The sequence below is a fragment of the Phalangium opilio genome, unplaced genomic scaffold, assembly GCF_054372755.1.
Source record: "Phalangium opilio isolate 3A_F unplaced genomic scaffold, DU_Popi_V2 ptg000017l_1, whole genome shotgun sequence".
Taxonomy (NCBI): domain Eukaryota; kingdom Metazoa; phylum Arthropoda; class Arachnida; order Opiliones; family Phalangiidae; genus Phalangium; species Phalangium opilio.
Window position 1 is genome coordinate 5,903,170 of NW_028324151.1, and position 14,990 is coordinate 5,918,159.

The 14,990-nt window shown below is 36.3% G+C and overlaps 1 protein-coding gene across 2 annotated transcripts in view; it reads right to left on the reverse strand.

The window, feature by feature from the left end:
* Window positions 1–167: 167 nt before the first annotated feature.
* The window catches only part of f (espin protein forked), a 108,059-nt gene continuing 93,236 nt past the window's right edge, over window positions 168–14,990 (reverse strand). For both annotated transcript variants that reach the window (XM_089866591.1, XM_089866592.1), the window contains 11 exons: window positions 7,229–7,412; window positions 6,964–7,146; window positions 5,665–5,826; window positions 4,145–4,446; window positions 3,894–4,072; window positions 3,487–3,829; window positions 2,355–3,400; window positions 2,147–2,259; window positions 1,865–2,032; window positions 1,706–1,800; window positions 168–1,581 (listed from right to left, as the gene is read on the reverse strand). In XM_089866591.1, the coding sequence (XP_089722717.1) occupies window positions 1,173–1,581; window positions 1,706–1,800; window positions 1,865–2,032; window positions 2,147–2,259; window positions 2,355–3,400; window positions 3,487–3,829; window positions 3,894–4,072; window positions 4,145–4,446; window positions 5,665–5,826; window positions 6,964–7,146; window positions 7,229–7,412 (3,184 nt within the window). In that variant the 3' untranslated portion in view covers window positions 168–1,172. The remainder of the gene's footprint in view (window positions 1,582–1,705; window positions 1,801–1,864; window positions 2,033–2,146; window positions 2,260–2,354; window positions 3,401–3,486; window positions 3,830–3,893; window positions 4,073–4,144; window positions 4,447–5,664; window positions 5,827–6,963; window positions 7,147–7,228; window positions 7,413–14,990) is intronic.

The window sequence follows — 14,990 nt, forward strand, 5'->3', positions numbered from 1 at the left end:
TTCACTCATTAGACTAGTGTATAGAGGGGCTATTCAATCATTAGACTAGTGTATAGAGGGGCTATTCACTCATTAGACTAGTGTATAGAGGGGCTATTCACTCATAAGACTAGTGTATAGAGGGCTATTCACTCATTAGACTAGTGTATAGAGGGGCTATTCAGGGGCTATAAAGTTAAGTGTATATTATTTTATTTGGTTCATTTCAAAAGACACTTTACAATAAAATTGAAGGGGAAAAAATAAGAAAATTCTTTTTCCACGTTATCATAACATCTTTGATAAGTTTAGATTATCAAAATGGTATATTGTTATCATTGCGAATTGATCTTACTTAAACTGCTCGATAATTTAATGTTATTTTCCATTTTATTTAATAACTAATATCCAATTATTATCTTTATCGTAATTATATGGCAGAAATAATTAAATTTGACTCGCAATCTGAAAAGTCATAAACTGATCATACCAAATAGTCTAAAAAATTAGGAGAAAAAACAAGAATATTTACATAAAACAATAAAGAAATTTAAATTTAAAAATGTATACCCTTTAAAGATATACCAGAGTTAAAATGCGTTGAAGCCACGCGGAGTAATACAATAATGTAAACTCACTAATTCCGCATTCTCAAGGTAAATAGACACTTCATTTCGACGCATTTATTGAAAAACTGAATTGAACAGTTTCTCAGAACTCCAATAAATACGCCTGATCGTGGAAGGTAAGAAACAAATTAATAGACAATAAAACAATCCACAATATAGAAATTACGTAAAACCAACACCTTAATCAACTTAAGGTGGCGTGATTTTAAACAAAAAACAAACGTATTTAAATTTTCTTTACACTTATAAGTGATTTGACTGAAATTTCACGCCTTGTAAATTAAATTCTACAATTATATTTAAATATTTATTTACTCAGTTGAATTATTAAAATAGTCTTTTTTAATATCAAATATATAACTAGAAAAATATATTTATATATATATTTTCTTTAATTAATCTTTGTATCATAAGATTAATTAATTAATTAATCACTGGGTTTTTGTTTCTTTAATTAGTAAGTTCATTTTGGACGTTACAGTTCACACACGGAGTAACTAACCATCGTACCAGACACGCTTACTTGAAGTTCTTTTAACAGTCCGCACATTTTCGCGCATTAATTCACCGGAAGTTACTGTTGGTCTTCCTTAACTGTTTAATCCAAGGATTGGGAGGTTTTTCCTCGTCATTTAATGCGAGGGACTCTGGTTCCTTCGATGACACTTCCGGCGGTTCAGATTTTATCGTTTCCGATTTGGGTTGCGAAAACTCTTGAATGATGACGTTTGGTAGTCCATCACCGGATGGTTGGGGTTGGATTGTAGTGGAAGACGTTAAGCTTGGCACCACCGTTTTAAGGGAAATTGTCTCTTTGGGAATTACGATGGACGTACTAGAAGGAGCCGGTGGCGCCGGAGGTTGAGGTGGACTGGCTACCAGCGATGACGCTACTGGTAAAGGTTGGGCGAGAGGAAGTGACGCGGCCACCGCAGCTACCACGGGGGACACTTGAGGTTTCCTTATAAGAGGACTGTTAATTGGAACGAAATTATGAACTAGATTGCAAAATCAACCTTGAGCAGCTAAAAATGCAAAATGTTTTTGGGGAGGGGACTATGATAGTTAAAGCGTACGTGTTTTTGTTAAATACTTACTTGGGACTGGGGTCACGGCTAACAGGGTCCTTCTTTTGCAAGAGTTGCATCTTCCATGGAGGAATTAGACTTTTCCTGCGTTCTTCAAGTTCACGCTGTAATAATAATTACTGTCAAGTTCAAGTACAAAGCAAAATGCCGAAATGGTGTGTGACCTACCAGTCTCAATTCCTCGGCTTCCTTTTTGGCTTTCTCAGCTGCTTTCTTGGCCATCATCTGCCTCTTCCATAATGGAATGGTGCAGCCATTGGCATCTGTTTCTGGAACCTTTTCCACGAACTTTTCCGTCACGAATATCTTCTCGAGTTCGGCGTGTTGCTGCTTTTCCTTCGTAAAGGGAGAAGAACTCTAATTAATACGCTTCACCGAGCATTATACATAATTCGAGGGACGATGCTCCAGACGTGTGATTTAAAAGAAAAAGTCAGTAAAACCACTTACCATTTCAATTTCTTGTTTAACTCTTTCTTCCTTCATTTTCTTAACTCCTTCGATGCATTTCGACTTTTTCAATTCGTCTATTAGCTCGTTCTTTTGCAACAAGAGTGTCCGTTCTGCAGACATTTCACGCGTTAAATGGTTTAGTTGTTACGGATACATGAGCGAAAGACGGGAAACAAAATAATTTTAAACAAGATAAAAAAATTACCATTTCCAGCCGGTTTTTCCATTTTCTTCAATTGCACGGTCAATATTTGATCAACTGTGATGTGAAGGCCCGCGTTCGATGACGGAGGAGACGAGACTGTGGCGGTTAACGGAGCGTGTCCATCGTTCTTGGGCAGTTTCGAAAGGGGGGGAGCCGGAGGTGGTGCTGGAACGTTCGACGATCCTTCCGTTGTCGTAACAGAATTAATAGTCGCGCTTGACACTGGTTCGGCCGAATTAACTTGATTACTCTCAACAGGGGCAACCGGAGCTTTATTGACGTCAACGTAACTTTTGATCTCAACCTTCGACCTAAGGTTATTGGTTTCCTGAACTGTTTTTCTTCCCACCCCGGACAGTACTTCCATAGACTGTGCCTTGGTCAGCGGTGCCTTTCCTGGTACGTTTTTGGTGCTGGCAGCTTTGCGCAAGTATTCGGATGGTTTGATATTGGTGTCCGATTCCGGTGGCTCGTTAAATTGAGGCGGAATGAAAGGCAAGTGATTATGAGGACTTAACAACTTGGATTTGCGTCTTCCACCACCGTCTTCCGAGTACGCGTCCTCGTTTTCTACGTTGTTACTATCGTCCGCCTGCGGTGGCATTGATACTGGCCTAAGTTTTTCATTTAAGGGGTTTTGCGACGGTAACGTGATCTTGGGTCTCATCTGGACCTTGTTGTCCTGTATGGGTAGTTGAACGGTATTGTTTTTGGGCACCACCAGAACTGCGGGAGCGTCATTGTGAATGGCGGGTTTGTTATCAGACGGTGGTGGAGGAGGTGGAGGGGGAGGCGGCGCTACTGTTGTCGGATCGGACATTTGACGGCTGAGTGCGTCTTTGCCCTTTCGTTCCGGAAAGGGAGTTGACTTGGATTCGGTTAGACTGGCTTTTGGTAACGCGTTATTGGCGTTGTTGTTATTGTGATTGTGGTGATTTTCGTTGCCTAGAGTGGCTCCTTGGAATAAGGCTCTGGCCTGCTCAATATCCTGTTTCAAAGTGAACGGAAGTTTGCGTTCTTGGGTGTCCCTGGTTGATTTATTTGATCTGTTAGGTACCAATGAATATCATTAGTCATCTAAGTTAATTACAACTATCGTGATCACAGCATTAATATCGAATGGGTTGCTTACCTCAAACTATCGCTTTTGAATGGTTTAAGGTCGTTATTCTTTTGGTTATGTACGGAGACATTGTCGATTTCGGAATACTGAACAATGTCCGATCCTTCTTCTTCGGCTATGTCATCCTCTACTTCATGGTAGAACCCTTCATCGGTACTGGTACTGCAAGCTTCTGATGAAGGCAATGATTGCGCTCCAAATTGGGCCCGATGATGGTCATCGTCTCCTACGACTCGTACCACACTTCGGTTCTTACTGTTAGGGGTCAAGGCTGGATCCTCGTAGTCCGGCGTTGGATCACTGGCGTCCGATAAACTCATTGAGTCGTCCGAGTTGTGAATTTCAGCGTTTACTACATCAGAAAAGATGTTTAGTAAGATAAGAGTAAATTTACGATAATTTATCCATTTATTTACCAAGTGTTTTCCCGTTGGATTTATGGGAACCTTCGCTGTCTGATTTGCCACTGCTTGATTCGAATAACTGTTTCACGCGGTCATTTGAGGTCATGCTAGGTTCATGCAGAAAGAAAGGTTCGTTCGTCTTGGCCACGTCCGCTGTTACTCCAGTTTTAGCGCTACCGTTATCGGTTCGCCTACGAATTACAAAACTTTATGTAGCGGACTAACGGAAATCATACAAACAAACCGGAAATTCGGGGACTAACCTGGTACTGACGCTACTCTCGCTTCCGTTCCTTCTATGGTCACTATTGGGACTTCCGTGCACGTGTGACGAGCCACTGGACGAGGAGGACGAGTGTCTGGCGTGATGGACGCTGTTACCGTTAACCAAGTGGTGATGGTTGTGGTTGTGACGAGGTGGCGAATGCTTCCTTCGTGGAGGGTGTTGACCGTTGACTCGTACGCTAGAACTGACCCCTTGGGAACCGGTGGCTTCCGAACTTGGATAACCGTCCGACCAACTCTCTTCCGAACCAGTTGATTGACAAGAGCAACCGTCAGAATCCTGGGTAAATAAGAGTAATAAAAAGAGAATTTTATTGCACTTTAGCAACTATATGGAGTCAGTTATTTCATCTGCAATTCAACTGATAAGCGACGATATCGAAAAGAGTGGGTAAAAGCGTACGTTTTTGCTGTATTGACTATTTTAGTCTTGAATGGACCAAAGTTCTACTGTAATGTCAGGGTTAACGTAAAGAGAATACTCAGAAATTACAGCACTCTTGTCACCCATATTTTACATCAGTTAATGTCTTTTACCAGGAATACATACAGGTACTAGGAATTATTGTGTAGCTAATTTGTCAATGTATCTGCTTTAACAGAAGTGGAAAACTACATTATATTTCAAAATACATTTCCAATTTTTAACTTCAGTTTCAATGCACCTTTAACTACTTATTCTACTAGCGCAATGTACCGTGAATTAAAGCTAGTGTATTTGCATTAAAAGTCTCTTTTAAAACTATAAAGGCCCTGCAGGGGTGTGATTAAAAGGTTTAGATAAGATTAAACCAAACAGAAAATTGAGCCCTATCATAAATGTAAACTAATTTGTCATATGGTCTTGAGGTTTAATGGTTGCAATAATAAATTGCCTTTTCCTGGTTACAGATTTATACTCGCTCTTTAATGACAATGACATTTGGAATTCCAGATTACAGAACGAAGCTAAATTGTAATTTATTGCAGCATAAAATTTTTTTAAATTTTTCCACTCCTAATGAGTTCACGTTACTTCTTATTAATTGGTGTAAACATTCATAGAAGAAATATATTACCACTCAAGAAGTCCATTACTTAAAGGGACTTTAAAGGAGACATAGGCGGATGGGTAAAAAGTATTTAAAATACGTCACAGGCATCGCGTGACGCCAAGATACAAAGACTTCACGTGAAGTGGGACTGGACACCTTTTCCTCGTTTTTCGCGAGCTTGCAGTGCCAATTCCATCATGAAGTGGTTGTTTTTAAAATAAAATGAACTTAGTTTCTTCGAGACACGCCTTTCTACAGTCACGTGTGCCTATGACGTATTTCAAATAATTTTTACCCATCCTCCGATGACTTCTTTACAAACTCTTTAAGTGTCTTTTTTGGCCTGACGTCAGTTGAGGTTAGGGTTAATCAAGTTTAGGTTAGTTCGAAATAGGTATTGGGTCACGCTACTCTTCAAAGTCGCCCATTTTATCCACCTTAAAAGCGGGATTCTCGCTACTTACGGCTCTACGATGAACTTGTAATGGGTTTGACCTTTGTTGCAAGGGTCGTCTGCAAGTGCAACGTCTTTGACCCGGTTGACCGCAACTGGTAGGTGGTAAAACAGCCGGGACCTCGTCTTGATGTCGAGGATCTGAGGCGTGAGCGATCAATAATGCCAAACACTAAACAAACACACATCAAAACGAGACGATTAAGGTTAAATTGTCCGTTTAAATTAAGACTGTTTAGAATCAAAATCGAAACATTAGCGTTTAAGCGAATACATCTAGGCCTAACCTAAATTGTAAATTGTAACAAAATGATACCCTTTTTCAAATCGGGCGAAGAAATTAAACTTCGCCCCGACTTTCTAACTCTTTCGCGCAAAGTGCTTTCCTCATCGCATACATTAATATATTATCGTTAAAGGTATAATTTCCTCTCCTTCTTTTTTGTCCGAAATTACCCTCATAAGTTTAATCATAACCCTATAATACTCTAAATAAGTATGGTTTTATTTGAAGGCTCCTGGATGGAATTGCACGCCTCACAAATGACTCTGCCAAGTTGCCAACGCTTGTCCGCACACTCATCATCTATAGACAGGGACGTGACGTCAATATTGTCTAAATTGTATAGCCTGAGCTAACGACTTCCAAAATGGTTGCCAAAACCGAGATAAGAGATGGGAGGGTGTGACGTCATGGAAACGTTCAGAGTACCAGACTTTAAAGAATGCGTGAAGTCGTACTAAAAATCCTTTGGGCCCATACTTATGGAGTGTATTACAGGGTTATGGTTTAATCGAAAAAGGTCTCCAGCTCGCGCTGCCCCGATAAGATAAGAATTAGTTTAAAACACACCTTTCGTGTCCTTCACTGAGGAACTATACCCGTGTTATACCACGTACCAAACACCATAAAAAATTAAACCCCCGTACCACAACACAACTAGACTTAACTCTAGTTTAATTCTCAAGTTACTATTTAAATTCGAAGCAAATTAAGCCAAAGATACCAGGAAACTAGTCTATAAGTGTACATGTATCGTGCATTAATTATGCTTATTATGATAAAATATCAGAAAATAACTAATTCGCATTATAACTTTGGTTTAGATCTTTGCACCGCGATTTACCTTGATTACGTAAAAGCTCCCTTAAAAGTGGGTGGGTTTGTTCATTGTATAAATTACTTGAAATAAAGGGTTACTTTAATGCGTTTTCGACGATAGATTTTTTGACTGAACTTGATGAATACTCTAAAGGATAGTTTTAAAAACTCTAGTTCCCGCGATTAAATGACCATTTAGACACTGACCTCCATATGTTCATTTTCGGCTGCATCATTCAAGGGACTTTTGCCAAACTTGTCCAAGAGTATTCTTCCTCCATGTTTTATCAACCATCTCAGAGTTTCCATGTGACCTCTGCTAGCAGCGAAATGTACTGGAGTAGCACCATCGTTGTCCCTCATGTTGGGGTCAACGCCTTGTTCCTCAACCTGAAATAAAAGTAAGGTTAAATTAAATACTAAAGAGTTCAGCCTAAATCCTGGGGGAAAGTTCAAAGGTTAATTTACTAACCATCCATTTGACGCATTTGATGGCGCCCATTTGAGCAGCGGCATGTATTGGTGACATTCCATCCTTGGCCCTCAAGTAAAGCGAACCATTGGCTATTAGGACTAAGTACTTCAAGACCTCCAAATGACCTTCTTGGGCGGCAAGGTATACCGGGGTCACGTTGTTTTCCATCTGAGCATTGGCGCTGTTAAAATAAAATAATTCAAGTTTACAAAAATATTTTTAAAAACTATAGATAGAAATTCCCAATATCTGTCAATCGATGGAGAATTGGTCGCAAGTTTAACCGTGTATCGTTGGTACTATGCATGTGTTACTTAGTTACATCAGAAGGGGATAATAGAAGAAGGATGACACTCTGTATCCTCTTAATACTTTAGTTATGTAACATGATTCTTCCCTGGCGAGGGATCCCTTTTTGTTTGCTCTTCTGCATGCTCATCAAACTTCAGATGGGTAGCTATCGCACCGTGCTAGGGTGAATTCTATATCTGTTTGGTACTAAATCCTCAGCAATCAACCCACAAACCTTCTGGTTACATTTAAAAATTCCCGAGGTTAGACTACACCGTCTAAAGATCAAGAGTCACCAACTGTTGATTTTCAGTCTTTCTTATGCTGAACTATACACCATTCAAAAACGGCACAGATTCACACCAAACATCTGATTAATCTTTATCAAAATTCCAAATTCCAAATGGGTTTATGGAAAATTACTACACATTAAGTCCATAAACAATGATGATAAACAACAAACGTGTCTGGCTTTGTTCACCTGTCCAATTAATTCACTCAATAAACCTTTGCATTAACCTTAAGCGGACTATTTAAAACTGAAATCACACGTAAACATCCCGATCAAAGGCTCTTAAACCGTAACTACAAACTCCATAAGCGTGTTTATATTATAAATCTTGGAATGAGCCTTTCAGTATAGAATCAAAAGGTTTGATTTCAAATTCCTTAAAAAAAAGCACCACGGAATAGAAGAAGAAATAAAAACAAACCCCCTCAAGGGGTTTCTATCGACATTCAAGCATATGTATTTAAATTTTCCTTTTTAAACATTTAAATTGCGTAAATTTATTTAAATTTATTTTAACATCAGTTAAGCGTTAAGATCAAGGAAAGATTTTCTACCCTTAAAATATTATTTAGTAGAAAAATCAAGCTTTATTTATGTGTTTGGTTCATTGATGCGAGTCGAAAGTTGCTCTTTAAAGCCCATCCGAGACATGAGCTAGCTAGCGGTCAGTGACTGAATTCAGCCCAAAGCGCACTCGATTTAATTGAAGAACATGTTAAGATAACTAAAAGAGAGTAAGTATACTAGACCTACGCAAGGTGCCAATGAGTCTTCAAACTGCGGATTAAAACCTACTAATCAACTTAAACGAAGTAGAGGAATTTCTTGCAAACTTATATTGATCCTAAATTTCTACCTTTGAAACCATTCTCCCCTAATATGAAAATAACCATTTTAAGCGTGTTAAACTTAAACTTAGGCCGGACTCGTCTTCGAATGATTGGAGGTGACTTCAACCGGAACGGAATATGGTTATGGTTGTGTGTTTTGTATTTAAGAACGCGGATATGATGCAATTTAGCCTAAAAGCATTATACGAGCCGCCATGCAATGACATGCAAAAAGGTCTAATTTAAACATGTTTTAAGTCTTTATTTTTAATAATACAATACAATTCTGATAAGTCTGGCTGGCATAAATTAAGAGGGATGTTCTTTGGGAAATCAATTTTGAGTCTAAAATGTAACTAACTTCTATCCATGACATTTTGTTGTCCACAAGGGACACTGTTTTCGAGTTATGATTTGATTGGTGTATTAGGGATGACCCCTTAATTAAATTAGAAATCATTGTCTTAATCAGTTTCTTAATTAAATTTCTGGGGTCATTCGTAAAATACTTTGACCAATCTTAACTCGAAAACAGTGTCCTTTGTGGTAAACAAAATGGAGATAGAAGTTACATTTTGGACTCAAAATCTATTTCCCAAAGAACATCTCCCTTAATTTATGACAGACTTATCAGAAACACCCTGTATAAATGTGTATAAAAGTTGTTTATTTGTTGTCAATTTTCAATAAAGAGGTTTGGTAATTCCCTCAAGGCTAGGACATCAGTTCGAATCAGTTCTTGAAAGTAGAGATATTATCTTTAATCCGTTTAGTCAAAACTATCCATTATTTTAAAAAATAAATAAATAAAGAAATGTTAATTCATTTCGGCAAAACTTATTTGAAGAGATTGTAATCAAACGCACTAGAATATACCCCAAAAATTAAATTTTCTGACATACTCCAAACTTATCTATGATCTACCGCACTGCATATTCCTCAAAATCTAAAAATACCGATATAAACGATCACCATTGATGAGTTTTTGAAAACTGCCTATATTGGTGTTAAAAACCAGAAATAATGAAACATCATATTTATTCTCGGAAGCCCATTTTTTTGCCAAAAAAAATTGGACAGGAAAATTACAGGCTGTCTAAAATATGTAATTGGCCAATATTAATCGAAGTTTGGTAGCGTGGCATCGTCCCCAATAATTTGGGAAACAGATTTGGGGTTACGCACAGGTAAATCCAAGGTCACATCGTTTATACTGTATATAGGTATATCCCAGATCAAAGAGAAAAAAAACCCCAAAAAAATCCAACCATCCTAATTATTCTAGTAAAATTATAAGCTGCAATTTACGAATAATTAAAATACAAATTGTTTTTTTTCTTCCAAGCTTAATGTTGTTCAAATTAATTAAGCTATAAGATAATTACGCAAAAATTAATTGTCACGTGGCATAATTCGTTCAGGTTTTTATCTTTGGTCATTTTATTCATTTATTTATTTTCTTTTTTATTTCTTAAAGATTAATTCTATCTGGGACTAATTAACTCTTAGGGGGTCAATTTTAAATGACTAGGTTATATAACTTATATTTTACTTAAGTTTATTACAGGCCTCATTTAGTTCCAGGATTTATAAGGTATAATTTGTCAAATGGGAATAATTTAAACGTGAATTTATATATCATTCATCAAGGAATAACGTAAAGAAAGGTTTTATCAGTTTATTTACCTATAATAAACCGCAAAATTAATCATATATTTTAAAGGTTCTGACTAATCAACGTCGAGGTTTACATATTAATTAGAAATTTTGCAAAAGGATGCTATTATTCTCATAGAAGATACTCATAAAGAGAGATATGTCTAATTCGCAGTCATCTTGGAAAATGGCGGCCATAAACACGTACTTTTTAACAGAGTACGCTGGTGCGCTATATTCTGTATCGCCGGGCTTTATGATTATGGTTGGAATATGCCACCATCTTTAAATATGGCGTCCCGTCTAACGGATTGTGGCTTCAGTACATTTCAAGTTTCACTTGATATCGCGACAATTTTAAACCTAGTTTTTAAATACAGTTCAATATTCTTGTACGAAATAAATAGATTCTTCAACAAAATTTAGAATTTTTCGAAATCGGGAAAGTCATAAACCTGAAACATTAGGATATCAGATAAAGACATTCTCGGGCTTTCCCTATAGCTAGAGAAATTCAAATCGACGTTTATCGAGGTGCCAGTCACTCAACCTAATTGATTACGCATAATCCTCAATCATTTTACTTTAAAACCTCACAGTGATTAGCCCCTCGACTTTTATATTATGGAAATTGTAGGTTAGGATATCTGGCTTTCAACATCGGGTAAATATTTTTTATCTATTCGAGAAAATGGTGCCTTAATGTATAACGAGATATTTTTGCACTTATTCGCGGATTTATCGAGTCTAGAATTTTCTGAAAATTAAGATATAAAGTTTTCAAAACGTTCCAAGATATTTTACGTCTATTTGGGTCGACTGAAAACACTCATCACGCTAAAAGAAAACTATATCTGTAGCAAATTCTTTCATCTGATATATTCACACCTCCGTGGACGTAAACTATTTACCTGTATTTATCCATCAAGGTGTATAATTAGAAATTTTTAGCGTAAAATGAAGAGGAATTTCAACATTTTTTCTTCCACATTTGATAATATATGATATTATTCGATTCTGCACGGTGTTGTTTAACGAGGTCATCTGCGTGCATTTTTGGGTAACGGACGGTGTTTGGTAATGAAATAGATTTAGACAGGTATTTAATATATATTTTTAAGAAGCGTTGACATTTAATTGGAGTTGTCGTACCGAATTTCTTGATTATAAATGTAACATTTGAAAATATAAGCTATTTTGATTCAAAAATGTAACTTCTAACGCTTTATAAGTCTAATATACAGGGTGTTTCTGATAAGTCTGCATCCATAAATTAAGAGGGATGTTCTTTGGGAAATCGATTTTGAGTGAGTCGAAAATGTAACATCTATCTCCATTTTGTTTACCACAAGGGACACTGTTTTCAAGTTAAGATTGACCAGATTATTTTATGGTTCACCCCTTTAAATTTAATTAAGAAACTGATTTAGACAATGACTAATTAATAATTTAATTAAGGGGTCATTCCTAAAACACTAATCAAATTATAACTCGAAAACAGTGGCCCTTGTGGCAAAATGATGATAGATAGAAGTTACATTTTCTGCTCAAAATTGATTTCCCAAAGAACATACATCCCCCTTAATTTATGTAGGACTTATCAGAAACACCCTGTATATAAGATTTTAAGGATATTTATGGTAATTTATAAAACATCTGTATGTTTTTATAGTGGCCAGTTTTTAGAAAAATAATCTTATTTGGAAACTTACGAGAAAAAACTTGTGCCTAAATAATCTACGGTAGCTTTAACCTTTAAGTTCAACCACAACCATTTTAGTTCCTTAAGAATCTCAAAAAACCTTAAACCCGGCAATTGTTCAAGACAGATATACGACTATATGTAAGCCCATGTGGTGAGCGGCGTCTGTAATACCTATATTTTGTTTAAAACATTTTATAAAAGAAACAAGTTTAAAGCTCTTTATAGTTATTTGGTCTTAAATCTGACGGAAAGTCTGACATTTATCCGTTTTTAGGGTCTGACGGGAACACCTGGTTGGGTTGCCCAGGAAGCCCAGTCTATAGCTATAGTGCCCTCTCTACAAACACTGAATAAGTTTTATCGATGTATAAAACAAACTAAAATCAAGAAGTGATATCTAGTTTATTAGGTATAAATTCACCACATTTCTTGCTTTATCTCCAGTCCAAACGTACAGTAGGTCCGGAGTTAATCCCCGCCGCCCCTAAATTACAACCAGCATCTCATTGGTTCTTGAAAACTCACGTCAGCGCCACGAAAATGATATGATGAAAATTACGTTTTTTCCGAATGAGGAGAGGCGAAATTGCCCGGCCTCCTTTTACTTCCCCCCCCCCCTTGTATTTTGAAAGGGGGACTGGGACTATGGCGCGCGAATTACTTAGACATCTTATGATTTCTCCCTAGTAAACTAGATATCGCTTCTTGCTAAAATCTATAAAGTAACAGACGCCTTGTAGAAAATACTTGGCAAAAGAAAAAGAATAAACTGAGCCATTAAAACGTTCTTTAAGAAGCGTAAATTTTACCAAACTTCTTCCTGTCAAGATAACGTTATATTTTAAAGGGAGCAAAGTAAACGAAAATTCAATATATTAAATCGATCAGGTTCAGAATTTCCCAAATAGTTCTTATTTTTTACCAAAAGGTAAAGAAATCTAGCTAATTAAAATACCGATTCCGCTTTCTAATAGCGCTCGGTGTTTTAATTTAAATATTCTCCATGGAAAAACTAGCTTTGGAATTTCAAAATAACATTTATATTAAATTAAAATAAAACACATAAGGATGCGAGTTGGTAGTTTGGCCGTGTAAATTACCCAAGGTATCTGAACCACATTAATTTTAAATTGAAACAAAACACTTATTGGTAATTTTCCTATGTAAATTATAGCTTTATAAAATACCTTAATTACTAATAATATTTTGTTAGTATTTCACGCTCAGAATCTACACACGTAAATCCTTAAATTACAATCAAGTACCAATTAACTCTTGGTAATGTAATGTTTCACGTAATTTGAATAAATAATTTACTTGTTCAATTACCATAACGGTAATTTAGCGTAACTAGTAATTAACCAAATTTGTAAAAAAATATAGGACAGAGGTCAACATTTCAAAACTGTTCTACATAGATAAAACCAAGCTCTCTTAAGACATCAAATCCAATTTTAGTAATAAGTTCACCATCACTTTGAAATGGCACCCATTAAAAAAAAAAAAACACCACCAATGAAAATTGCTATTGGGAGCACCGAAGCATGGGGTGTTGGCCCATAGGAATACAATCTGACCTTAACACAGACAGCATCTTCACTAAGATCGGTGGGATTTGATTACCATTTCAATTCACGTCTATCAAACGTATAGTTCTTGCCGCATTTTCTATTTTTAAAATTCCAATATTCAAGGCTGCTATTTATTTTTCTTTCCTAAATTCAAACTAGAATAGATCGATTTTTTCAGAGTAGAAATAATTTTAAATTAACCCCGAGGTATCTAGCTTTCAAATATTAAAAAAACCAAAATAAGATTGAAAAATATCATAAATTATGCCAACAAAATTGATTCAAAAAAGCAAATTAATAGAAGAGAATTATTTTTCAGAGTTCAACAACAGTTTGCAAGTATTACTTTTATAGTAAAGAAGTTTAATATTACGTATCAATACGCCTTACCTTTCAGTATATTGCTAACAACTATTGAACATATCCTATAGTATAATAAACCGTGGAAAATTTTAAACTGGAACGTTGCATTATTTGTGAAACGAAAGTCGACTGACTGTCTATGAATTTAATTTTTTTAAAAAATTCTGGTTTAAGTAAAGGCCTAATTGGATGATTTGTTGTTACAGTTTCTTTACACAAGCAAAATTATCCTAGATGAATGAAACCCACGCGGCCTTTTAAGGTCTTTGAGCGGGGCTTGGAAGATGCTGTAACTCTCAAAACTAACTGGTTTTTCAATAGCAATTTTTAGTAGTTTTAAAAGCACTCATTAAACTTAAAGTAAACATACTGAGAGAACCTTGTGATAAATGAACTTTAACATCGGATTGGTTTAGGAGTAAAAATAGAATTCAAGCCTAGATGAAAAATTACTGAGAAAAGCAGTCTTTTCACCAGAGTTCAAAGTTCGGACGTGATCTAGAATAATGCACGTATAACTGGGGTAGATAATTCGCGTTATTAATCTAAATTTAAAGGAAAGGTTCTGACTAACTGACTGTGAATGATTCATTTACGTTCACCCCAATCACATAAGATATGTTCCATAAGTATGACACTACTTATACTTTGTAATGCTACTGAGAGACTTACAACTCGAGCTAGTTCGAGAACGACAAGCGAGAATTGAAGTCCTACACTCGGTGGTTAATTTTGCAGGACTTCCATCTAGGTCCTATTTAGTCTGCATTACTAAGCCTTTGACAGCGCCTCACCAGGCGCCGCTTTATCTCGAATCTATGACCTACGTCACTCACTTCATGACAAGCTCCAGTTTGTAACCAGTGACAAACATATGGAGCATTTCTTTTGAACTTATGGCATTATCTACAGAAAGCTCGTTGTGAAACTTGCTCTATTGCTTTCGGTTTGAACAGACCAACATATTTAAAAAATAATTCTAAAAATATTAAGTTGAATATTTTACATATAATTACACGTCAAGCAAATTAAACGTTCATTCAACGCAATT